Genomic DNA, 23,086 nt, shown 5'->3' on the forward strand with positions numbered 1-23,086 from the left:
CCCCCGCCGCGGCGCGAGGCCTGGCGCCCCCGCTTGTTCCTGGCGCGCTGCCTCCGCTGGTCCTCGTACTCCACCTCCGGCGTGGGCTGGCGTGGGCGGGCAGGGGTCGGCGCCGGGGCCCGGCCGGGGGCGGGGGCGGGGCAGCGCGGGGGTGGCTGGAAGGCGCGGCGCCCGCTCCTTGCGGCGACCTGCGCCTCGGTCAGCGACTCCTCGCCGGCAGCGGGGACCTGAGCCAGGGGCGGTTGATGCGCTGCACGGCCCACCTTGTGCTGTGGGTGGACGGAGTGAGGGCGGCGCTGCTGGGTGGGGGAAGGGCCGAGGAGGAGACGGGAGGGCGAGAGGGCTGCAGCACTGGCATTCCCATCAAAGCACCGAAGCTGGGGCACTCACCTCCCCCAGCTTCAGCAGCTCCTCGATGAGATCGTTGCTGTGGAACGGCTCGTCCATGGCGCTGTGTGGGGCGGGGGCAGCACGGTGATCCAGAAGCAGCTTGCTCAGCAGCACTGCACAACACCTGCATGAACATGGCACCCCCACACCAAGCGAGCAAACCTACTCTAAGCCATTCGCGGGGGGGGCTCCGTCCCTCGCATGATGCCCATAGATGGCATGCACGCCTGTGAGGTCCACGGCGGGCTCCGGTCTATCAGGGGCTGGGCCCGCTCGGGGAGGCCAGGCGGGCACTGAGTTCGGGAGGGGATGCTGCTGAGGCACCGCATCGGGCTCCCTCGCCTGGTTGAATGTGTTGGAGTTTTCCGCATGGCCTCCAAAGTAGTGCTGCAGCTGGGATTTCGCGAGGTTGCGCGCGGACTCAAACTTGCCAGCCATGTCTCGGGGTCGTCACAGGCTGCTTGATGCGATCTGGAGATGGCGGTCATGCATACTGAGACTTACATTGCATCATGATATCTGCGATCGATCGACAAGGTTCCCTAGACTGCGCTGACCCGTCGCCGATGAGACTGTCACCCTGCATCCTCTGTCCCTTGCATCAAAATCGTACTTGCGCACGTGACACCTCAGGGCCACTCTGGGTTGTCGAAACTCGTGAAATAGTTGAGAGTCTACCTTAGCAGATCGCGATATCCAAAAATATCCCATTATGGCCCAGAAATCTCGAACAGCAGCCAGGTGTAAGTGTCAGCACAGACCCGTGGCATGCTCCGCTGCAACATCAGACCATGGGGCAGGAAGGCGGGGCTGTGTCCGCCGCCCTCCTCGTCGCTACTTATCAAGATTCAGCCTGTCAACCCAGCAGCCCAATCTGCCTCTAATTAACAGAGATTATACTCAGTTACCATCGAGTCGTTCCAGAGATTGGTGGCCGGGGCGTCCGAGGGGGTCGAAGTACCTGGCTCTGGGCCCTGTAGAAAGTGCAAATGCGGTTACTGCGAGTGTATCTGTATTGCCAACACAACCCGACAGAGAACGCATATTATCGGTGGAATGGATGTCAGGAAGTGCAAGGGCATGCCGCCAGATCTTGCGGAGGCGGCACAGCGAGAGCAGAGCTCTGTCACTGGAAGACGAATCCATACATGACCTCCTCCGCTATCTTTGGATATTTTCAAGAATCGCGAGAACTGACAACCCCTGCAGGGCCAAATGCCTCAGGACTGAAGCATCTCCTTACAATTATAAATACAAACAGCGAGGTTCAGCTCCAAATCACGCATAAAACTCACTACCACCTCTGGGTCAGGGAGGCAAGCAGTTGCATAAACTCCAGAGGACCACCTGCACGTGTGGGGGAGAAGAAATCCAAGGTTTCTGCCCAGCGATGGCATGGGGTGTCCAGCCCTCCTTCCCTCAGGGCAGAGCATACCTTTCCTGTCCTTCCTCCTCCTCAGCTCCTCGCCTGGTGTCCTGGCAGGCGCCTCCTGCTCAATGGGGTTGGTACTGACAAGCATGAGGAATCCACGATGAAGCGCCAAGATGCCAAGTCATCCTCTTTCCGCTCCAGAGGAAGGGCGATTTCTGCCTAGCTCCCCCCCACCCATCAGACTCACCATGGGTCCAGCCAGTGCATTGTACACAGCCCTCCAGCTGGCAAGGAACGCCCCAGTGGAGGCCAGGGAGACCAGGACAAAGCTCAGCGCAGGCACATGACCCTTGGCGAGGGAGTGGAGTCCGATCCCAAGGGGAACCCCCACCGCCCAGGTCTTGAACAGCTGTTCAGGTTTTCGAAGCAGCTCCTGCCTTGAGTACGTCCCGAGGAGCAGGGCCGTCCCATACCAGGCTGCAAGGAAGGGGCCTGCGGTGCCGAGCAGGCTCAGGGGGGCCAGGCCCTCCCCATGCTGCATGCGTCCGACAGCAGCAAACAGGAGGAAGCACGCCCCGTCACCAGCCAGCAGCGCCGCAAGCGTCCTGCATTGAGAAGTGAGCACTCTCAGCGATCCTGCACCGACAGCACTTGGGAGCATGAGAGCGGCAGTGTTTGCCAGAAGCACGCACCCAAGGTCTAGTGTAGATTCGCCTCTGTCAACTCCTGCGACCCCTTTGATGACTTCACCCTGGAGATGCTGGATCCTGTGCACCTGTACACAATAGCAGGATGGATTTTGCGGATGTTGTGCCCCGGGGTCTGATTTGATGGCTTGACAGGATTGCATGGCCTTCCATGCAATCCATGCACCATTGATCCTGGTTGCGGACCTCCATGCGCACCTCAATCGCAGGGCGATCTGGATTGTCATTTATCATTTCGTCATTTGTCGCCTCCATACTTGAAGGGGGGCGATTGTGCGCAGCTCTGGGCACGAATCGGGGTGCAGAGGAATGCAGGGAGGGGTCCCTCGCGACGATTGTCCCTCGATGCGGCCGGCATGGTACCCAGCCGCCCCGATATCTGGCGATAGAATAAATTGAATGCATCGAGACCCTGAATGATGTCCGCACCGACCAAGTTATCGGAGGATTTCGCGTTGTAAAGGGTTCGGGCATGAGCATGGCCTTTCCACCCTTTCTAATGAAAGTGGTGCCCTTTCCCGCCTCCGGGAGAAGCGAGGACCCCTCGCCGCCCAGGCTGTGAGTGGCACGACGGACATGTGGGAGTCTCTTTCCAGGCGACTGGTTCCTCTGTCGCTTGCAGTGCGTTGAAGAGGAGTGATAGCGCGGGGAGGCTGAGGAGCAATCATGCCGTCCATCTCTTGCTACCGCAACTGTGAGTGCTGCTGCCGGGCTTGGGGGAGCGGCTTTGGGTGGGTCAGGGCGCATCCCGCCTGACATTGGAGCTGCAAGGGTGGCTGGGTCCTGATATATTGAGCAGAGGCGAGGCGCGAGGGGCCCGCTCATTGGTTGTCCCTGCGTTTGTCCCTTCTGCCACGACGCGAGCACGGCGGGGAGGTGTCGCGGTGCACGGTGCACGGTGCACTCAGTGCCACCCGCGCTGAGGTCGGATGCGGTACAAGCTCTTCTTCATTGCTGTTGGTGGGCCCTGTTCCTGCACACCGAGCACCCACCCCCGTATCATCGGCCACTCCCGCAGATGGCAAGACCTTCAAGAAGCCCCGTCGTCCGTTCGAGAAGGAGCGCCTCGACGCCGAGCTGAAGACCGTGGGCGAGTTCGGTCTGCGCAACAAGCGCGAGCTCTGGCGCGTGCAGCTGGTGCTGTCCAAGTTCCGCTCCCGTGCTCGTGAGCTGCTGACCCTGGAGGAGAAGGACCCCAAGTGAGTGCCATCATGGGAGGGTGTGGAGAGTATGTGTGGTGGGGGCGCCAGAGGACCAACGGGATGGCAGAAATTTCAGTGGGGCGCTCTGGATCAGATCATGCGTTTACTGGTGCAGTCCCTTGCGCTGCTGCAAGTCCTGGTTGCTCGGTAGATTTCAAGCCGCATGCCCCCAGACCCTCCAAGCTTCAGCCTGATGTCTTTCTCCTCCCTCGTGTGCGCTCGCCTTGTTGAGGAGTGTAAGCTCCATTGCAGCTGAGCTTTTCTGTGACCCCCTTTCCCCCCCTTCTCCCCCCCTCCCCAGGCGCCTGTTCGAGGGCGAGGCCCTGATGCGTCGCATGTACCGGTACGGCTTCCTGGAGACCCACGAGGACAAGCTGGATTATGTGCTCTCCCTCACCCCCGACCGCGTGCTGGAGCGCCGCCTGCAGACCCAGGTGTTCAAGCTGGGCCTCGCCAAGTCCATCCACCATGCGCGCGTGCTCATCCGCCAGCGCCACATCCGCGTCGGCAAGCAGATCGTCAACGTGCCCTCCTTCATCGTCCGCATCGACTCCCAGAAGCACATCGACTTCGCGCTTAACTCGCCCTTCGGCGGCGGCCGCCCCGGCCGTGTGAAGAGGCGCAGCCTGGCCAAGAAGGGCAACGACGCCGAGGAGGAGGACGAGGAGTGATTGCACGCGTGTGCTGGGACGAACGAGATGCATGCTGCCCCTGCTGCGCTGAGAGGCATGTAGGCAGCCCAGGGAGTTTGTGGAGACAAGACATGGCAGGGAATTGGGTGTCGGGGGAGGGCAGGTATGGCAGAATAGCAGGTTTCGGGGGAGGGCAGGCACGGGTTTGAAGGCCCTGGATGGTGGGGGGGGGGGCCGAGGGGGGTTCAGGGGACGGCCCTCCGATGTGCCCAGCTTCCACCAAAGTGGTAGGCCGCATGCGAGCGCTGAAACCTTTCAGAGCGTCGAGGAGCCCACGCCCCGACACAGGCACTTCTCCGAAGAGCGCTTACACAGAGTTAGAAAGAGGCTGAAGACCTCTTGTACTCATTCCTTGACGACAGCGGCGCGTTTCGAATCCCACGACTTCTATTCGCAGACGGGATGGCGGCCACTAACTTGATGATCCACACCCTTCTCATGGGCCTGGTTCCTCTCATCACATTTGTGGTGGCAAAGAGGGGCACCCTGGACGTGCTGCTCGAGATCCTGAGCGCGGAGGAGGTCAGCGACAGCAATCGGACGGTGCTGGGAGGCCTGCTGGCCCTCCTGGGGGTGAATGTGGTCATCGTCTCCTTCATGATCTGCGCTTGGTACGAGACCCCAGCCATCGTCCCCGCGAAAAAGCGGGAGTGAGGGTCCCGGGATGCCAGTTCCAGACCAGGCCCAGGCGTGGCCTGGCCTTCAACTCCAGCAGCAACGACGACAACATCAGAGTGAGCCACCTGGCTTGTTCTCATTAGCCTGCCTACGGGCCAGGTCGGGCAGGCAGGCGTCTTGCACGCCACAGCAACACCTGCACCCTGCGGCCTTGGAGCCTCATGCAGGCACCTCCTGAGAGCCCCTGCGGGCGCCGAGCGTGTGACCGAACCACTGTTGCCGCATGTGACACGATCTGACAGTACTCTCTTGCTGCCCCCCACTCCCTAACCATCCGGACAGTTTTGTGTGAGCACTGACACCTGCTGCGCGCCAGGTGCATGCACAACTGTACAAAGGCATTCACCTCGTGGCCAAGGGAGGGGAGGGTTTGACAGCAAGGCCCTGATGGCCGGCCAGCTCAAGATTTTCGCAGTCGATCCAGCCTGGCCTGGAGGTCGTCATCCAGCCCGCCGCCGCCGCCAGCATCGCCGCTGGGTTCCCCGCCGCCGCCGCCGCCGCCTCCACCGCCCGGCGGCGGTCGCGGCGGCGGCGAGCCTTGCCGATTGTTGCCGCTGCCGCCGCCGGCTGCTGCCCCGATGGCCTGCGGCGCTGCTGCGACAGGCGCTGCCGCGACGCCCGCCCGCGCCTTGGGAGCTGACACCAGGTCTGCATCCAGGGAGATCCCGATCTCGTCCAGGACCTGGAGGCGAGGGAGGCGGAGCGGGTGGGTTTGAAGATGGGGGCAAGGGGGGGAGGTGGTTTGGCTGACCTGGGCGAGTGATGGCAAAAGGCACTGGGAACTCCACAGGGACGATCAGTGCCCAGTCCAAAGCCGTCCTCTCGCAGCGGCACAGGCCGCCGCAGGCCCCACCTGGGAAACAAGCTCGTCTGTCTCCTCCTCCTCCCCGCCCTCCTCAAAGGCGCCGTCCACGGCGTCACCCATCATTTCACTGGTCATCTCCATCTTCTCGTTCTGACGCTCAAACTCCCGCATGATCTGTGAATCGATGAGGGGGAGGGGGATGTGGCGGGTGTGGGAGAGGTTTGCCTGTGCGCTCCACCACAGAAGGAGCACGCTGACGCCACAGAAACCAGGCCCATCCCCCCCTCCCTTGCCATCGCCCGCTTCACCTTGGCCAGGGCCGGCAGGTTCATCCTCTTGTTCATCATGCCCATCGCCCGGGTGGCTCCCTTCATCGCGTCAGCCATGGCGTGCGTGGACTTGAGCGTCTGTGGGATGGGGACAGTGTGAAGAGGGGTCCAGAGTGAGGGCGAGGGTGACATCGTTGAGATGATGTTGGGATGGAGGAGACCCCAAAGCCCCAAGCTTCCGCATACACGATACAAGATGCCATTCCCGGCCAGGGTACCTCAAGTAAAATCCCGACATCACATCACTCAAGCGACTGGATCCATTGAGATGCGGCGCAGAAACAACTCGCACCGCTATCCGCAATGACACGGCCTGCAGCTGGCTCTTCAGCGCAAACATCTTGTTGACGGCGTGCCGATTCCGCACCAAGGACTTGGCCATGACCTTGACAGCGTCCTGTGGAGATCAGGGGGCGGACTGGTGGATCTGGGAAGGATGTGCAGGGTGGGTTCCTGCTCCCTTCTCCCAGTCTCAGTACGGCATTGGGATACCAGGCAGGATAAAGCTCGGGGGCATCCTCACCATCTGGCCCTCCTTGGCCATCTTCTTGATCTCCATCACCAGCTTTTTCTCCTGGTTCTGCAGGCCCGTGCGCTCCCGGTCCAGCTCCCGGATCGACCGATCAAGCAGGCGCTTGTTCTCCCGGAGCAGCTCTGGGCATTTCAAGGGAGTGGCGATCAATGGAGACCGCGCGTACTGTGCTGCCTAAAAGCCATCTTGGGATCTCAAAGGAGACACGCGCTCGAGAAACACACCTGCTGCCGTTTTTCGTTTTCCAAACAACCACATCCTGGTCTCGCTGCTGGACCGCTACGCGCAGGGCCAGGAGGAGTGAGGCAGGGGCACGAGGCGCATGCCCTGGGCCAAAACACTGTAGGAATGCCGATCAAATGTTTGGATCTGGAGAACAGGTGAAAGCAACCCCCAGCTGGTAGGCTGTCGGACGAAGCTGGGCATGGAATGACCGCGTTTCGGACAGGCATGGCGCGAAACGAGGTTTTTGAGCGCGGAGCGGAGTCCTCCGACACCTTTCCCACGAGTTGACTCCCTCAAGCTTGCGGACGCCCGTGTCGATGCCCAGTAACCAAGATGTATGCAGCAGCAGTCGTTCCCAAGGTGTTCATCGTGCGCGATGACGATGACAAGAGTCGCAGAGAGCCGGCGAAGAAGTACACGGCCGGCTCGCCTCGGGCACCCCACCTGAAGTCGAGCACCCACTTAATCCCTCGATCCTCGTCTCTGTCCATGAGCTCATCTCCAACACACGTGAGTCTGGCAACGATGCGTTCGGCACTCTACACGCGTAGAGCTTGCCTCCCGGCTTGTCCCTTAACTGTCCTCGTCGATGACACTCTCCCTTCTCAACCCTGACACCACCTTGCAGCACACCGGCGCCAACAGCCTGTTCGACATGGAGCTGTCTCTTTCGCCTGCGGAGCTGTCTAGGGAGATGGCCGTCAGCGCCCTGCGTTCACATCCCGTCGACGTACAGTGAGGGCTGCGTCGTCCCCAGCCCGCCCTCCCGACCTATGTGAGAAGATTCCCCAATTCAGCATAGCGGTTGCGGCGCTGGCCCAGTGTATATATAGCAGCAGACATATACTGTACATGCTCTCCTTGAGCCGAGCACTTCCCATCTGTAAGATTGTAATACGGGAGAAGAATGCAAAAGTGGAGAATATAGACCGGCCAATCACATCGAGAGGGTAGGGTTGTTTACTCAGCGATGGCGTATGTGTCATTCAGGTACTGCACGATGGAGGCTGATTCAAACATGGCCACGCCCTTGTTCGGGTCCTGCGAATGGTTTGGAGTGGAGTGAGTGAAGTCATGTTGCTGGACTTTCCACACGTGTTGTGTGCTGCTTGGGCCATAGCACCCCTACTCTGGGTGGAAAGAATGACACTTTTACCCCTTCCTCTCACCTCCAGGTACGGGGCTTGGAACCTGCCCCTCTTCTCGAACAAGACCTGGCGTTTCGGTGACCCACGGCCAGCCGTCACATGGATGTGTGGGATCTCCAGCTCCACGAGTGCCTCCCGAGCAATCTGATTTGGGGGAAGCCAAGCATCAGGGTCATGTTCAGCCAGACCTGTGGTTTGCTACAATCGTGACCACCACATTCAATGCTGTCAAGCAATTCGAGTGCAAGGTGCTCATATCACCGCCAGCTCGCTCACCTTGCAGAATGGGCTGCCCTCAAAACTCCACAGCACCAGGGGCCTCTCTGGGAGACGGGAGGGACGATACACGGTTCCTCTGTTCACCCTGTGGCCACAGGGTGAAAGTTTTGTGATCATGGTGCGGGTTGGCCAGACAGCTTTGGGAAGGGCACACGCATCGCGCGAATCAACACATTGTGCTTCACCTCGTCGCCGACTTTTCAATCCAGAAATGATAGAACTTCCATGAAAATGAAACCCATTTCATCACCAGCTACCTTGCTATCATGGCCAAGGAGACGCTGATGTTGGTGAGGATGCCCAGGCGCAGGGGGAGGGGCACCGTGCCATCACCATACGTATCACAGAGGTACTTGATGATGGCGTCACTCTCAAACATCTCCACGCCTAGAAAGTAGGGGGCATGAAGGTTTGTCTAAAATGGCATCCCAGACCACAAGTAGAGTGTCTCCACATGAATCACACTCTTCGCATCACCCCACACTCAGGCGCTCTCCCTCTCATCCTTCCCCCCTCCTCGCACCCACCAGTGTTGGGGTCCTTCATGTAGGGGAACTGCGACTTCCCGGTGGTCTCCTTGACCTGCTTGCGCCAGGTCGGCCCATTCTTGGGGCAGGGGAAGAACTTGACGTCAATGTCCAGCACATTCACAGCTTCCCTCACCTTCCTGCGGGGTGCGGAGCAAGCATCCAGCAAGGTAAGGTATTGCCTGTCTATGGCAAGTAGTCCTAGATGGATATGACTGACAAGTCAATGCACAAGACGGTCCAGGATCCAACCTCTCTCTGTTCAGCAAAGCAAGAACATGCACTGGGTAGCCCCCTTGAGATCCTAGGATCCATTACCCATGTAAAACCCTGTCACCATCGCGAACCAGCCCATCGCTCACCTACAGAAGGGACAGCTCTCAAACTCGTACAGCTCTATCGGCAGCTCTGGACGAGGAAAGGTCGCGACGATGCTCTCCTCACGCACTGCCTTGCCAAACATGTGGCCTGATGCATACTTGCTGGGGTCCTCCGGCACCAGGCTCACGTGGTAGCCCTGGTTGAACGCAAAGCCAGGCCGGAGGATGAACTGGAGGGATGCTGTGAATGTCTGGGGGGAGAGGAGGGAAGCATTACTGATTAGCAAGAGAGACGGTAGGCGGCGCATGCCATACGAGCAGCACGGTGCCTTATTACCCGCCTCCAGCACAGCACGGGCAGAGCACTGCCCGATTAACAAGGACAGCAAAAACCACAACACGGCAGCCGCGGATGCTCACCGCCAACTTCCCGCCTCCCAGGCCATAGGTCTGAGGATCCTTCCCGATCATGCGCAGACTGGTGTCCGGAGTGTTGAAGCGCTCCTTGGGAGTGAGTTTGGGGACGATCTGTCCAGGGGTGAAGCTAGGCAGATGCTCGGCGGAACATTAGGGGGAGCCGGGGGTGGAACATCCACCCTCCGTCAACGTTTGGATCATCGCATAATGTATCGTGCCATGCTGCGAGACCGTACCTGGGCCGTCATGCTGGTGATCGATGCCTTGGACGGGACCAATGGGCGAGAGCGCGTGGTGTGTGTGAAGACTCTCGTGGGACGCAGTCCGCCCGCCAACATCAAGGAGATTGATAAGAGGGTAGTATGTATTTGATAGTTCTCAAGAGTAAAATAAAGGAGACAAGCTGTATTAGACAACAAGAGGCGGTCATCGAGCTCGATGTACCCATGCAGTGTGGAATGATTGGCGAGCCGAATTCTCGCGCCCAGCCTACGCAGCATGGCCAGCTCACCCGTGCATGCAGGCCGAGGGACGGGATCCCCTGCAGCATCGTCACAGCGAGGCACCATGGCCCATATACAGAATGCTGTCTAACGGAATGATGACTCGGGTACTATGAGTATTAGCTGACTCTGGACGGCACCCGGCGGCCGACCCCATGTCTTCGGACAGCGAGCAGGAGGAGGCTCCGCGCGCCAAGCGGCCGCGAACGCACGTCTTCAAAACCCTCACACAGCAAATTCAGGAGGTAGTTGGTTGCTTTTACATCGTGTGCAGGCGTATGATGGGTCTGGGACAAGTGAGTCGCCGCATCGAGCTCAGGACACACCCACCCGTTTCCTCTCCTCTCTCGCCAGATCGAGGTCACAGTGTTCCTGAGCCAGGAGTACTCCCGCACCGACCCCCTGCCCGGCTTCTCCTCCTTCTTCCAAGAGAATATCACCAAGTGGCGGGAGCTGAATGCCGCCGAGGATTTTGTGCAGGCGGCCACCGCCCTCACCCACCTGACGCAGACGCTGCCCCAGCTTCTGCACAATGTCGAGCCGATCCTGGACATCCTGCTCGGCCGTCTGCACATCACTGCCGGTGAGTGTGGGGTTGAGGATCTTGATTGCGTGATTCCCCCAAAAGTATGTTTTTGGGGAGGGATTGCTGTCGTACGGCGGCCATACGGCGATCTGGCAGTGCGCTCCATGGTATAGCACCTTGCTGGTATGATGTCGCGTCGAGAAGGACTGATCTCAGATCCCCATCCCACAAACCCCACAAAATCCTGCAGAACTGTCCCTGGAGCCGCTGTTCGTCTTGATATCCACGCTGGCCAGGGACCTAGGGGTCGAATTTGAGCCCCACTTTCCCCGCGTCATGGCCGCCTACGCAGCCCTGGTCGCGGAGGGTGAGCGAGGTTGTGAACTGAGATGGCCCGGCGTTGATCTCATGGGGAGGCTGCCAGCCTGCCACTCCGTTCATAGGCGGCCTGGGTCGGCGGGTGCTGGACGGGAACGGGGGACTGGTCTTTGACCCACAGGTCCATCTTCAGCTGGTATCCCTCCCCTCCACGCCCCCTTCCCCACACGCATCACGCCAGGCCTGGACAGGAAACCAGAGTCGCTGCAGCACCTGTTCTCCTCCCTCAGCGCCATCCTCAAGTTCCTGTCCAAGCAGCTGATCAAGAAGTTCCCAGCCGTCCTCTCCGCCACTGCCCCCCTGCGCTACCACGCCGCGCCCCACGTGCGCCGCCTGGCCGCCGCCGCGCTCGCTTTCCTCCTGCGCCAGATGCACGCGCAGCGCCGGCTGGGCGCGCTGACCGCCGCCGTGCGCCTGGTCCTGCGCCAGGCCACCGCGTCGGGGAGCGAGGCGCGACTGCAGGCCGGCGCCGCCCTGCTCTTCCACGCGGCGCGGGGCCTGGGCCACGACCTGAACAGCCACGCGCCGGAGGTCCTGCTGCGCGCTCTGCGTGGGCTGGAGACCGGCGACGCCGACCCCGGGCGCGTGAGGGGGCCGAGTGGCGAGCAGGAGGCCGCCGGCCTGGCGGGGGATGAGTCCGTGGCAGCCGAGGGTCTCCAGCCCGATAAGGGTGACGGGGACCCCCTCGACCGCACTGAGTCAACCACGTCCCCGGCGGCGCAGCGCACGCTGCGCCACGCCGCGGTGGTCGCCGCCCTGCTGGACCTGCTCCTGGAGCATGTGCGACGGGATAGCGCGGCGCAGCTCTGGGCCGCGCTGCACTACGAGGCGCTGCTGCGCCTGGAGGCCGCACAGGCGGCGCCCGGGGACGACCTGGCCGCGCTGCGCGCCGCCGCATCCCTGGGTCACGTCGCCCAGGCCCTTGCCTTCCACGGGGGGTCCCGCGTCGGCGACTACGGGCCCTCCCTGGACCTCATGGCGCGCGCGCTGGGCATCTCCGCCCTGCTGGAAAGCGAGGCGGGGCGGGGGGCGGCCCTGCGTCTCGCCGCCGCCCTCGTCGCAGGCCACAGCCAGGCGGCCGGGGCCTCATCGGGGCCCGTGGCCTACGCGGGCATGGCCTCCCAGTGGGCGGGTGCGTTTGCGGGAGGGGAGTTGGGGCGTCGGGGCAGACGGGATGTGAGATCTCATGGCGCCGGCACGGAGTGTGGCGGACATGCCTCCACCTCGCGCGTCCCACTGCTTTCCGACATCTGCCATGGGCCTCACCCATCGCTGCCCCATTGCATCCCCTGCAGGCCTGGTGGGGAGTGTGGACGATGCCTCCCTGCTGACATTCTGGGACGGCATTTTGAACAGCCCGGCGCCCAGCGAGGTCGCTCGGGCCTTTGGGCCGCTCATCGTGTCCCACCTCCTGCCGCTCATGCAGCCCGGTGAGGCGGGTGTGGGGGTGGAAACGCTGCCGGCCCTGGTGCGTCGCGATTCTTGCGCCTGTCCCCAGAGCAGGGAAGGGGCGAAACTTCCTCACTCCCACCCCGAGATGACCCAATGTTGCACGTCAGTCAAAGAGGGGCGGCACAACACCCCCCTGCTGCTGATGCACACATTCACTGGCTGTGGTTCTGAGGGTTCATGCGAGGCAGGGCACCCGCCTCTTCCTCTTTCGTCCTGCGCGCCTGTCTGCATCCCTGTCACCCACTGGGCAATGATGACAACCTTTCGCTATTTTCATACACGGTCTCGTGGATCTCACAGACCGATGATGAGCCAATGACACATTGGCTGTGGTACTGACGCCCCCCCCCCCTCATACTTCTCTGACTTTCTTCCCGTGTCCCTCCTGGGATACCATCAACTCTTAGTTGCTGGTCCGATGTACAGCTAGATCCTCTCATCCAATCCTTCATCCTCGTGCTTGGTGCACATCCGAACAAGGAGCACGCACACTTACCTGCACTTTCTCCCCCCTACCCCCCTCCCAAAATAACCCTGCAGGTAGCCCCATGCACGACGAAGCCTGGGCTGTTGCAGTAAACCTCTGCTCGAGGCTGGAGGAGGCCGAGGACCATGCCCCTGCCGCCCCTTTGGCAGAGCCTGTGCTCGCCGCCCTGGCGCGGTTTGACCCTGGCGACTGCCCGCTGGCCTGGGCCGCCCTGGCCTGCCTGCCTGCGGCCCTGCCCGACCGGGCCTCCGCCGGCGCGCGGTGCGCCGAGCTGGCGCGGGCGGCGCGGGCGGCGCTGGCCGCCGCCGCCGAGCCAAGCGACAGCCAAGAGCTGCGCTTCTTGGTGGCGGCGGCGCTGCGCGCCGTTTCAGAGCTGGGCCAGGATCCGGCGGCGCTGGACGCCAACGCCGGCGCGGCGCTGGACCTGCTCCGCGCTTTCCCGGGCGACCCGGGCGTGGTGGGCGCCGCGGCGGCCTGCCTCGCGCGTACCGCCGCCGACGGCCCGCGCCGCGGCGGCGACGCCCTCCGCGAGTTCGCCGCGGCGCTGGGCGGCAACCTGCGGTCGCCCTCGGCTCGCCTGCGCGCCTCCACGCTGCGCCTGCTGTGCTGCTGCCGGCAGCCGGTCCTGGGCACGGGCGGCGAGCCCAGCGACGCGCTGCCCTCGCTGCTGGGCATTGAGGTGCGAGGGACGGGAGCGCAGCGCGCACAGCACGGCGGATTGGGCCGCGAAGGCCAGGTGGCGATCGGCCGGCTGGGCACGCTGCTGGAGCACGGCGCGGGCGTGCCGGGCTGGCTGGCCGCGACTCTGGCGGCCGGCCTGCTGGGCACGCTGCGCGTCCGGTTTGGGCCGCTGTGGAGCGGCGCGGCGGGGGCGCTGGGCCAGGCGCTGCGGCGCCACGCCCCCGAGGTCTGGCCCGTGGCCTTGGAGGAGCTGCGCCACACGCAGCGCGAGTTCCTGGAGGGAGGGCCGTTGGACCGCTGGGCGGCGGCCAGCGCAGCGACGACGGCCGGAGAAACGGCGCCCGAAAACAGCACGCCCCTGCGCCGCCGTTTCTCGGCGGCATGCGTGCCCGAGGACGCGCCAGGCACCGACGCGGCGACGCGCCTGACGCACATCCTGCGAGCGCTGGCGGCGTCGGAGCACGCGCTGGTGGAGGCGCGCGCCCGGGACTGGCTCCCCCTCTTCCTCGCCTTCTCCTCGGCGCCTGTGGTGCTGCGGCGGCGGGGTGTTGAGGATGATCCGGCAGGAGAGGCGGAGGTTGCTGAGGAGCTGGAGGACGCGGCGGATGATGAGCCCTCCCACGAGGAGGCCCGCGGGGGAGAGGACGGCGACTACGTGATGGTAGCACGCCCCCAGGCAGAGGCTCCGGCGTCCCAAGCGCAAAAAGTGGACGAGAGTGGTCGGTCTGCAAACGGGAAAGCCGGACACCCGGTGGACGCGGCGGCGCCGGCGCCTGGCCCCCGCCAGGCCATGAGCGTCAAGGAGTGGCGGGCCGGGCTGCGTGAGTGGCTGGCCCTGCTGGGCACGCTGCGCGGCATCCGCGGCCTGCACCGCGCCGACGACCTGCTGCAGGGCATCGTGGTGCACGTCCGCGACTCCGACCCCGCAGTCCAGCAGGCGGCGCTGCTCTGCCTCAAGGTGAGGGAGTGAGAGGGGGGGCCCATCAGGCAAGCGAGGTGGGCCTGGTGACGCATAGAGGCTTTTTCCAGTTGGATGTAGCAACAAGGCATTGGCAGCCGGCATGACTGGGCGACATCAAGCCTGGCCCCCCTCCCCTCCTTGACTCGGCAGGCTGATTCCCCTCCCCTCCTCTCTTCACACCCCACAGGCGTACAAGCCAGTGGCCCTGGTCCCCTACATCGATCGCCTGGCCGGGCTGACCAACTCCAGGCGCCTGAGGACAGACCTGCTCAAATTTCCACTGGCAGGAGGGTGAGTGTTGAGAGGGGCTGTTGCGGATGAGGTTGCCTGACAGCCAGTGGGGTGCCGCCCCATGCCCGCAGAATCCTCTACCTCCCATCCTTCCTTTGCCCATTCCTGCTTTCCTCAGGACCAGGAGCGCCCGTCAGGACGACGACGAGATCCCGCTGCTGCCGGAGCACCGCCTGGAGGTGGTGCCCATGCTCACCACCCTGCTGTTCCCCCACATGCAGAAGCGCAGTGGAGGGAAGGGTGAGTCGGTGTTTGGTGGAGGGAGTCTCCTGCCGTTGGTGGCCGATACTCGTCCTCCTGGGGTTCTCCATCCAGCATACAATTGCGTTGCGCCAATGCCATCACCGTGCCAACCGTGCAGCCTGTTGTCCGCGTTTCAGCCACCAGTGCCAGAATCCACATTGCATCTGCCAGGCTCGCTCCAACCCATGTGCCTGTTTATTCCCCTCGCGCGTCACCGCTGAATGTCTGCCCTCTCCATGCATGCAGCGCCACAACGTGGCGCCATCATCACCTACTTCTCTGGGGGCCAGCCGGAGGAGCTGGCGCCGCTCCTGGCGCTGTTCCTGGAGCCGCTCGCCCCAACCTTTGCGGCCCTCCCTCACCAGCCGCCGCCGTCTGGCCACACGTATGGAAGGGTTGCTAGGGTGGGGCCTGGATATCCTGATCCCATGCTGCATCAAATGCATGCTTCTGGGGGCTGTCCCTCTGCAATCGCGGTGTGCATCACTCATTTTCCTCGTGTGGCCCCCCACCCCAACCGTCCCTCCCGGCGACCCCTTTCCCGCTCTTTCCACGACATCCTCCAGGCCCCTGGCACCCCTGCCAGCCTGGACATGGGCCCTGGGCCGCACGCCTGGCGCCACCTGGCTCCAGTCGCTGGATGTGGCCGCCCTGGCCCGGCAGCCCATCAGCCGGCGCCTGGGCGTGCTCAACACCCTCAGCGACCTCCTGACGCGGCTTAAGTACCAGCTCAAGGTGACGGGTGGGACATGGAGAGGGTGGAGGTCATGCACCGGTGGATGAAGGATGGAGGCCGCAGCGCAGATGCGTGGCATCGTCTGATGTGCCGGCCAGCTTGCGCGAACAGCACGTCGTGTGCTGATCAACCTGTCACTCGCGGCGGCGAACCTGCCTCGCCTGCGCCATCCCAGGCCTCGCACCTGGATCCTCACATAATCATACCTCCCCCTTGCCCCGTTCCTTGCCTCTCCAGATCGTACCTGCCGGACTTCATGGTCCTGGCCCTGGGCCTGATGGAGACCGGGCTCCGGTCGCTGCCGGGCGCGGCTGGCGACGCGGCGGCGGCCGCCCCCCCGGAAGAGAGGGCCTCCTCCGAGGAGGGCAGGGGTGCGCGCACGCTGCGAACCCAGGGCATGCGCCTGCTGGCCGAGATGATCGAGCTGAGCGAGGCCGGGCCGGGGGGCCTGGCCTTCCTCTGGCCTCGCCTGATGGCGGCGGCGGAGGGCTGGCTGCCGCGCCTGGTGCCGGAGGCAGCGGGGCAGGAGCCGCCCGCGCTGATGGAACTGGCTGCGGTTCTGGCTCAGCGTCCCGACCTGGCCGCCCTGCTCGCCGACGCCGAGTGGAGGGCGGAGGGGCCGGGGCTGGAGGCGGCGCCGGCCGTGGACGCCGAGGACCCTGATGACCACACTGTTGCCGGCAAGCATCACCCTCGGCAGAACTCCTACGTGCTGACCCCAAGGCCCGAGGCCTGGGCGGCAGACGCCCACGTCGGCTCGCGCCTGCTGGAGCAGGTGGTCGCGGCGCTAGGCAGCCCCGGCTGCTCCCCCGCCGGCCGCGCCGCCGCGCTGGGCGTCGCCGAGGCGCTGGTCGGCCTGCCCGACTCCGGGCTGGCGGTGCTGCTGACGCGCCACCTGGGCCCGCTGCTGGCCGGGCTGCAGGCCCTCATCGTGGCCGTCTGGCAGCAGCAGACGGGGCGGGGGGGAAACCCCCACCTGCTCTCCGGCGCGGGCGCCGGCGCACGCGCGAAGCGCGGGTCCCCCGGCGGCGCGGATCCGCAGGCCCTGGCCGCGCGGGCGCTGGACCTGCTGGTGGTGGTGGGGCAGGAGGCCGCGACCCCGGCGCTGGCCTGCCAGCTCACCGCCGCGCTGCTGCCCATGCTGGCGGCGCCCGGCGGGAAGCTGACCGAGGCGCAGCTGAGGCTGGTGGTCCGCGCACTGGCCGTGCTGGCCGCGCTCTGGCGGCGCTGCGCCGTGACAGCGGACGCCGGGGCCTCGGCTGCCGCGCCAACCGTCGCAGAGGGCTCCGACTTACTACGCCGCGTGCTGGCCGCGCTGGGCCCGCTGGCGGGGCGGCCCGAGCCTGCGCTGGCGCGGGTGCTGGCCGACGCCGCGGCCGCCTGCGCGGGCGCGCTGGGCTGTCCCGCGCACATCGCCGCGGCCCGCACCCTGGTGGAGCTGGCCTCGCTGGACCCCGCGGGCGTGGACGACCCCGACTACGACCGCCGCCTGGCCGCCTTCCTGAGCCTCAAGGCCCGCGTCTGGCGCGAGCTGGCGGAGGGCGAAGGTGTCGACGCCGTGCCGGCCTCGCTTGTGCTGCACCGCGCGGCATCGGACCTGCGCAATGCCGCCGACCTGGGCCTGCGCACCGCCGCGGCCGAGTGTCTGGACCAGTTCCTCATCGCCGTGGTCGAGGTGGCGGGTGGCGATGCAACCGCCGAGGACACCGCTGGCGCCAAGGACACCTGCAGAAATGCTGACGGCACGGCCATCCCATCCATCCTCGCACCGCCAGGATCAACCTCGCCGCACCCGCTGGTGCTGGCCGCGCAGCGCGTGCTCTTCCCCTCCTTGAAGCGGGGGTTGACGGCCGTGTCGCAGGCGGTGCGGTCGGAGCACCTGGCGCTGATGCGCACGCTGGCGCTGGCGCTGCCACGCCAGTACCCGGGCCTGGCCGCGCTGGCCAGCCGGGAGGACCCGGAGGTCGACTTCTGGCTCAATGCCGCGCACATCCAGCTGCACCGGCGCGCGCGGGGGCTGGCGCGCCTGGCGCGCCCGCTGCGCGAACCCGACGCGCTGTGCACGCTGGGCCTGGGCGTCATGCTGGGCGTGCTGGCGCCCCTCCTCCAGGCGATGGTCGTGGAGGGCGGCGGCTCGGGCACGGCCATCATGCTGGCCGCGGGCGGGCACGAGCCCAAGGCGGGCGACGTGGCGGTCACCGCCAACGTGACCGACGCGGCGGTTGGCGCGCTGGGCGCGCTGGGCGCGGCCCTGCCCTGGACCGCGTACTCGCAGGTGCTGGGGCAGGCGCTGCGCGCGCTGCGCCTCCACGCCGACGGCCCGGCCGCCAAGCCCGTGGTGCGCGCCGTCTGCTGCCTGCTGGACAACTTCCACTTCCTGGGTGGGGAGGAGGACGGGGGGGAAGCAAGCGACATGGAGGCCATCCACCGCTACCTGGTCAAGTGAGGAGGCAGGGGCTTTGGAAGGAGGTTAGGGATTGGGAAGGAGATACAGGTGGGTGCTGGGGAGGGCAAGGGTGGAAGACGTGTTCATATGCGGCCCACACCACTGCTCCCCCAGGATGTGGAATCAACATCGTCTCCGCCTTCCTCTTCACATCGACATAACCAACCACTTTCTCACAACCCCTCCTCCCTCACACCTTACACCCGCAAACTCCCACAGGCAAGTCATCCCCGACCTGCGCAAGCACCTGGTGGTCAACTCCGAGACGGTGCGGGCCCCGGTGGCGCTGGCGGTGGTCAAGGTTCTGCGCCTGCTGCCGGAGGACGCGGCGCGCGCCGAGTTGCCGCGCGTGCTGCAGAGTGTGGCAAACCTGCTGTCCAAACCGCTGCAGCGCATCCGCGACGACGCGCGCGCTGTGCTGGTCTCCATGGCGGTGGAGCTGGGGCCCGCCTACCTCCCCTTTGTCATCGACGTCATCATGGTGAGCAGTGCGAGGGGGGGGTGCCTGAGAGGGAACAGAGGTGATGGAAATAGTCGCTCTGGCATGCGCCGCCGCTTGCTGGGTTACCTTGAGTAGCTCAATCAGCCCCCCAAACAATGTGAAACCAACAAACTGCACAGGGGGCCTGCCCGCTGCGAGGATTTGTGGCGCACGTCCGCGGCTACACCATCCATGCGGTGGTGGAGGGCCTGGCGGCGGCGGGCGCCCCCGCCGGCAGCCTGGACCCCTGCGTGCCCATGCTACTTCCCATCGTGGAGGCGGACATGTGGGGCGAGCTGGTGGATGCGCGCGAGGCCACCCACTTCTCGGGCGCGTACAAGGAGGCAAAGCGCTGCCGCGCGCAGGAGCTGTACGCGCTGATGTGGCGCCTGGCCGGCTTTGAAACCCATGCGGGGGAGCTGCTGGCGCTGGTACACCAGCACCTGGACGACGCCGGCGGCGCCAAGGGCCGCGCTCGCATCTCCAGCCTGCTGGCGGCGTTGGTCCGGGGCGCGCTGGCTAATGCCGGCGCCGACGCGCGCGCTGTGTGCGTCTTTGTCTACGCCACGCTGGAGGCGGGGCTGGAGGGCGAGGAGAGCGCGCGCGCCGCTGCCGAGGCCGCCGCGGGCGTGGGCGGGGAGGGGGCGATGGAGGAGGCAGGAGATGGGGGTGCAGCTGCCGGGCACACCGGCGGCCTGGCGCCGCCTGCGCGCACCCACCACCTGCCCCACACCGAGCTCATCGTGGAGGCGGCGCTGGGCGTGCTGGCGGGCGCGCTGCGCCGGGGTAAGGTGGCGGTGCGCTCGCGCGAGACGGCGCCGCTGCTGGACCCACTGCTGCCGCTGCTGGTGCGCGCGCTGCGCAGCCGGCACACGCCCAGTGTCTCGCTGGCGCTGGCCACGCTGGGCCTGCTGCTGCAGAGCGCGCTGCCAGGCATGGAGGCCGCGGTCCCGACCGCGTATGAGGTGGGGTGGTGGTGCTTTTCTCTGGGGATTTGTATGCCATCCGGGGAGGAGGGGGGATCTGCAAGGTCCACGGGAGGGGTCAAGCCCCTGGCGAGTGTGAACCCTGGCTGGCCGGGCTGGCCGGGGTCTGCGAGGACATGCTGATCAGGGTTGAGGGCTAGAACTCCGCCGCACGATGGTCGCCTGGCCGCAGCTCAGACGCGTGGCCCGACCCCTTCTCCTCCCTCCACCAAAACTCAGGAGGTGACCCGACTGCTGAACGGCTGCCCCGGGACCGACACCCCCCTGGCCCAGGAGTGCTTCCGGCTGCTGGCGGGCCTGCTGCGCGCCAGCTCCACCTTCCAGCCGCCACGCGCCGACCTGCAGCTGCTGCTGGGCACCCGCCTGGGCGACCTGGAGGACAGCGTGGGCGGCGCCACCTTCGGCCTGCTCAAGGCCGTGCTGGCGCGGCGCCTGGTGGTGCCCCAGGTCTACGACGCCATGCACCGCCTGGAGCGGCTGATGGTGCGCAGCCAGGGCGCGTCGGTACGCGAGGCCAGCGCTGCCTGCCTCCTGCAGTACCTCCTGGACTACCCGTTGGGCACGCCGCGCCTGGACGCCCACCTGCAATTCTTGCTGACCAACCTCACCTACCAGCACGAGACGGGGAGGTGAGAGGGTGTGGGTGGGTGGGGGGGTTGAGGGGGGGGGTTGAGGGCACGGGTGGCTGGGGGCGGGCGAGCAGGGGGGGTCCATGATACCCATGGATTGCCAGCCTGGCCCCCGGGCGCAAAGCTGCATTTGCGTGCCGTGGACTCGGGGTAGTGGCCTGAACGCAGCCTCATGTGCCGACATCTCATCCCATCAGAAGCCGCCCAGCCTGCGGCGCCCACCCTCACAATCGCCTGCCCTTGATCAACCCTCGACACGTCATCACCTCCCCCTGGACCACATTCCACCCACCCCTGCGGCACTCACCTCCACCAACCCATTTCCCTCTGTCCAACCCCTCCTCCTTCTTTCCCCACACCTCTATCCGCCTTGCCAGGCTCGCGGCGCTGGACATGATCTGCACGGTGCTGAAGAAGTTCCCGGACGAGGTGGTTGTGCGCTGGGCTGACACCGCCCTCCTCCCCCTGGTCACGCGCCTCGTTTCCGATGCCTCCAGCGCCTGCCGCGGCAGGGCCGGCGCGGCGCTGCTGACGCTGCTCCAGCGCGCGGGCCCCGCCCTCCGCGCCACGGCTGCCGATTTCTGCCTGCAGTGGCTGACCGGGGAGGACGGGAGGCTGACGCGTGCGGCGCTGCAGCTGGCGGGCGTGCTGGTCGAGGCCGATGCCGAGGCGGCCGCCGGCCGGGTGCCGGCCCTGCTACCGGTGGTGGGCCGCTTGGTGGCAGCGGGGGACGGCAAGGGCGCGGAGGGCTGGCAGGAAGCCTACCACGCCCTCCTCCTCCTGGAGAAGGTGAGGCAGTGCGATGGTTTCTTTGTTGCCATTGGGGTGGCTCTCGAGTGAGGTGCCATGCACCGGATGTAGCATATTACCTTGCGACTCCAACCCCACCCTTCTCTTCCCCCACTACCGCATCGCAAGGTGCACGCAAAGCTGCCGGCTGCGCTGCAGCCTGGCGCCTCACCCGCCGCGGCCGAGAGCTGGGCCGCCGCAGTCGGCGCGCTGGAGCACCCCCACTTGTGGGTGCGCCGCGCCGCGGGGCGCCTGATCCTGGCCGGCCTGGCCGCCCCCGGCGTTAGGCCCGCCCTGCTCCCCAGCCCAGGGTCCGCGGGGGCCCTGGGCCGCGCTTTCCTCGCGCAGCTGGACGGCGAGCACGCCGACGAGGCGCTGGCCAAGCAGGCGGTGCGTGGGCTGGTCTTGCTGGCCCCTGCCGCGCTCGAGGACGACGCGGCTGCCGGTCGGCTGCCCACCACGCTGTGGCTGGCAAAGCGTGCGCCCAGCGGCCTGGCGCGCGCGGGGCTGCTTGCTGTCGCTGGCAGCTCGGTGGCGACGTCCGATGAGGTCGAGGCCGACGAGGGCGGCGGCGTGGAGGAGGACAGCAACGCCGAGGCCGAGGCCAAGGCCGTGTCCGGCGCCGAGGCGGCCTCCAGCGACGACGAGGGCGAGGAGAACGGCGACGCGCATGGCGGCTCGGCTGCCGCCGGCACGGCACGACCCGGCGACGGCTACACGAGCCTGGCGGCGCTGCTGCGTGGCGTGGCGGCGCTGGCCGACGACCGCGCGTTCACGCGCGCGACGGCGCGGCAGGCCGCACTGCGCTGCCTTGCGGCGGTGGCCTCGCGCCTGGGCGCCGAGGGCGTGCTCCCTTTCCTCCCCATCCTACTGCGCCCGCTGGCCCGCATCACGGAGCCGGGGGCGACGGGGGACGGGGAGGAGACAGTCGGCCTGGCGCGGGAGGTGCTGGACCACCTGCGAGCGCTGGTGGGCGCCGAGCGGATGCTCCTGGCGCACGCCGCTGCGCGCGCCGGGCTGGCGCGGCAACGCGCACAGCGCCGCGCGGCAGACGCGAGGAGGGTGAGTCTGGGGGGGGCGGGGCAGGAGGACAAGGGTGCTATTGCACAGGCAGGCGGGGGCCGGGCCTTGTGTGGGGGTCGATCATGTAGAAGATTGTGGATACTAGGATGCAAAATCCACACGGCCATCGCTCGTGGCAGGGGCAAGAGCACGTGTCGAGAGGGGGTTGTGCATGCTGACATGGCGCCACCCTCCGGGGCTTCTATCAAGCGGCTTGTGGGGTAGCCTGCGGCATCATCTTGCCACTCACCCCCTGTGCCACTCCTGAGCTTGACCATATGGGTGAATGCCCCACGCAACTCCCATTCTCGCAGAACCTGGTGGACCCGGAGGCGGCGGCGCAGATGCGCATCAGCAAGCAGCGCAGGAAGAAGTCAGGGCGCGCCAAGGTTGTTGAGGAGCAGCGACGCCACCGCCAGGCCGGACACTCCAAGCGTGGCGGCCGCGGCGGGGTCGCCAAGCTCGGCGGCCGCGGCGGGCGGCGGTGAGGGCCTCATGCCGGTTTGTCCTCTGGATTGTGCCAAAGTGGATATCCCATAACAAGACTGCCCGACCGCGGCCGTGTACCCAAGCAGCAGCCTGTATTCATATGCCCGTGCCCCCACCTTGATTCGAGATGAGTGCGGGAGGGGGGGCCAATGCCCACACTGACATGAAACTTTCACTGCAGAGCCCCATGTTCTGCATCTGTACACTGATCAACGGTCCTGGCGCAGACAAGGAGGGGGTGGAAGAGGAAGGTCAAGCGGGGGTCACGTGGCTGAGGCTGGAAGGTGCAGAGCGTGGTGTGAAGTGCCCTGCTGACATGTGCA

At 65.7% G+C, this 23,086-nt stretch overlaps 6 protein-coding genes across 6 annotated transcripts in view; 3 read left to right on the forward strand and 3 right to left on the reverse strand.

The window, feature by feature from the left end:
* Positions 1–447, reverse strand: part of F751_4700 (Fidgetin-like protein 1) — a gene marked incomplete at both ends in the record, with an annotated part of 4,031 nt that extends 3,584 nt beyond the window's left edge. The window contains one exon of the mRNA XM_011400801.1: positions 391–447. Coding sequence (XP_011399103.1) covers positions 391–447 — 57 coding nt within the window. The remainder of the gene's footprint in view (positions 1–390) is intronic.
* A 2,688-nt stretch (positions 448–3,135) lies between these two features.
* F751_4701 (40S ribosomal protein S9-1) lies at positions 3,136–4,342 on the forward strand (the record flags this gene model as incomplete). The annotated part of the gene is made up of 3 exons (XM_011400802.1): positions 3,136–3,163; positions 3,488–3,668; positions 3,973–4,342. 3 exons carry the CDS (start codon positions 3,136–3,138, stop codon positions 4,340–4,342), a joined length of 579 nt encoding a protein of 192 aa, XP_011399104.1.
* Positions 4,343–4,765: 423 nt separating this feature from the next.
* On the forward strand, positions 4,766–5,017 carry F751_4702 (hypothetical protein; the record flags this gene model as incomplete). Its single annotated transcript, XM_011400803.1, has 1 exon — positions 4,766–5,017. One exon carries the CDS (start codon positions 4,766–4,768, stop codon positions 5,015–5,017), a length of 252 nt encoding a protein of 83 aa, XP_011399105.1.
* A 183-nt stretch (positions 5,018–5,200) lies between these two features.
* On the reverse strand, positions 5,201–6,965 carry F751_4703 (Vacuolar protein sorting-associated protein 2-like protein 1; the record flags this gene model as incomplete). The annotated part of the gene is made up of 7 exons (XM_011400804.1): positions 5,201–5,254; positions 5,658–5,723; positions 5,895–6,020; positions 6,155–6,253; positions 6,468–6,572; positions 6,699–6,829; positions 6,932–6,965. The coding sequence occupies 7 exons, from the start codon at positions 6,963–6,965 to the stop codon at positions 5,201–5,203; spliced, it is 615 nt and encodes a 204-aa protein (XP_011399106.1).
* Positions 6,966–7,892: 927 nt separating this feature from the next.
* On the reverse strand, positions 7,893–9,677 carry F751_4704 (hypothetical protein; the record flags this gene model as incomplete). Its single annotated transcript, XM_011400805.1, has 7 exons — positions 7,893–7,973; positions 8,102–8,224; positions 8,357–8,444; positions 8,617–8,746; positions 8,887–9,026; positions 9,249–9,457; positions 9,627–9,677. 7 exons carry the CDS (start codon positions 9,675–9,677, stop codon positions 7,893–7,895), a joined length of 822 nt encoding a protein of 273 aa, XP_011399107.1.
* A 604-nt stretch (positions 9,678–10,281) lies between these two features.
* F751_4705 (Small subunit processome component 20-like protein) lies at positions 10,282–22,762 on the forward strand (the record flags this gene model as incomplete). The annotated part of the gene is made up of 23 exons (XM_011400806.1): positions 10,282–10,371; positions 10,481–10,709; positions 10,903–11,019; positions 11,212–12,162; positions 12,326–12,460; positions 13,023–13,143; positions 13,294–13,423; positions 14,453–14,608; positions 14,799–14,902; positions 15,021–15,142; positions 15,392–15,530; positions 15,712–15,880; positions 16,243–16,656; positions 16,924–17,184; positions 17,320–18,323; positions 18,547–18,808; positions 18,949–19,008; positions 19,087–19,353; positions 19,546–19,773; positions 20,014–20,348; positions 20,801–21,212; positions 21,342–22,274; positions 22,589–22,762. 23 exons carry the CDS (start codon positions 10,282–10,284, stop codon positions 22,760–22,762), a joined length of 6,813 nt encoding a protein of 2,270 aa, XP_011399108.1.
* Positions 22,763–23,086: the final 324 nt, after the last annotated feature.

The sequence above is a fragment of the Auxenochlorella protothecoides genome (assembly GCF_000733215.1).
Source record: "Auxenochlorella protothecoides strain 0710 unplaced genomic scaffold scaffold54, whole genome shotgun sequence".
Classification (NCBI taxonomy): domain Eukaryota; kingdom Viridiplantae; phylum Chlorophyta; class Trebouxiophyceae; order Chlorellales; family Chlorellaceae; genus Auxenochlorella; species Auxenochlorella protothecoides.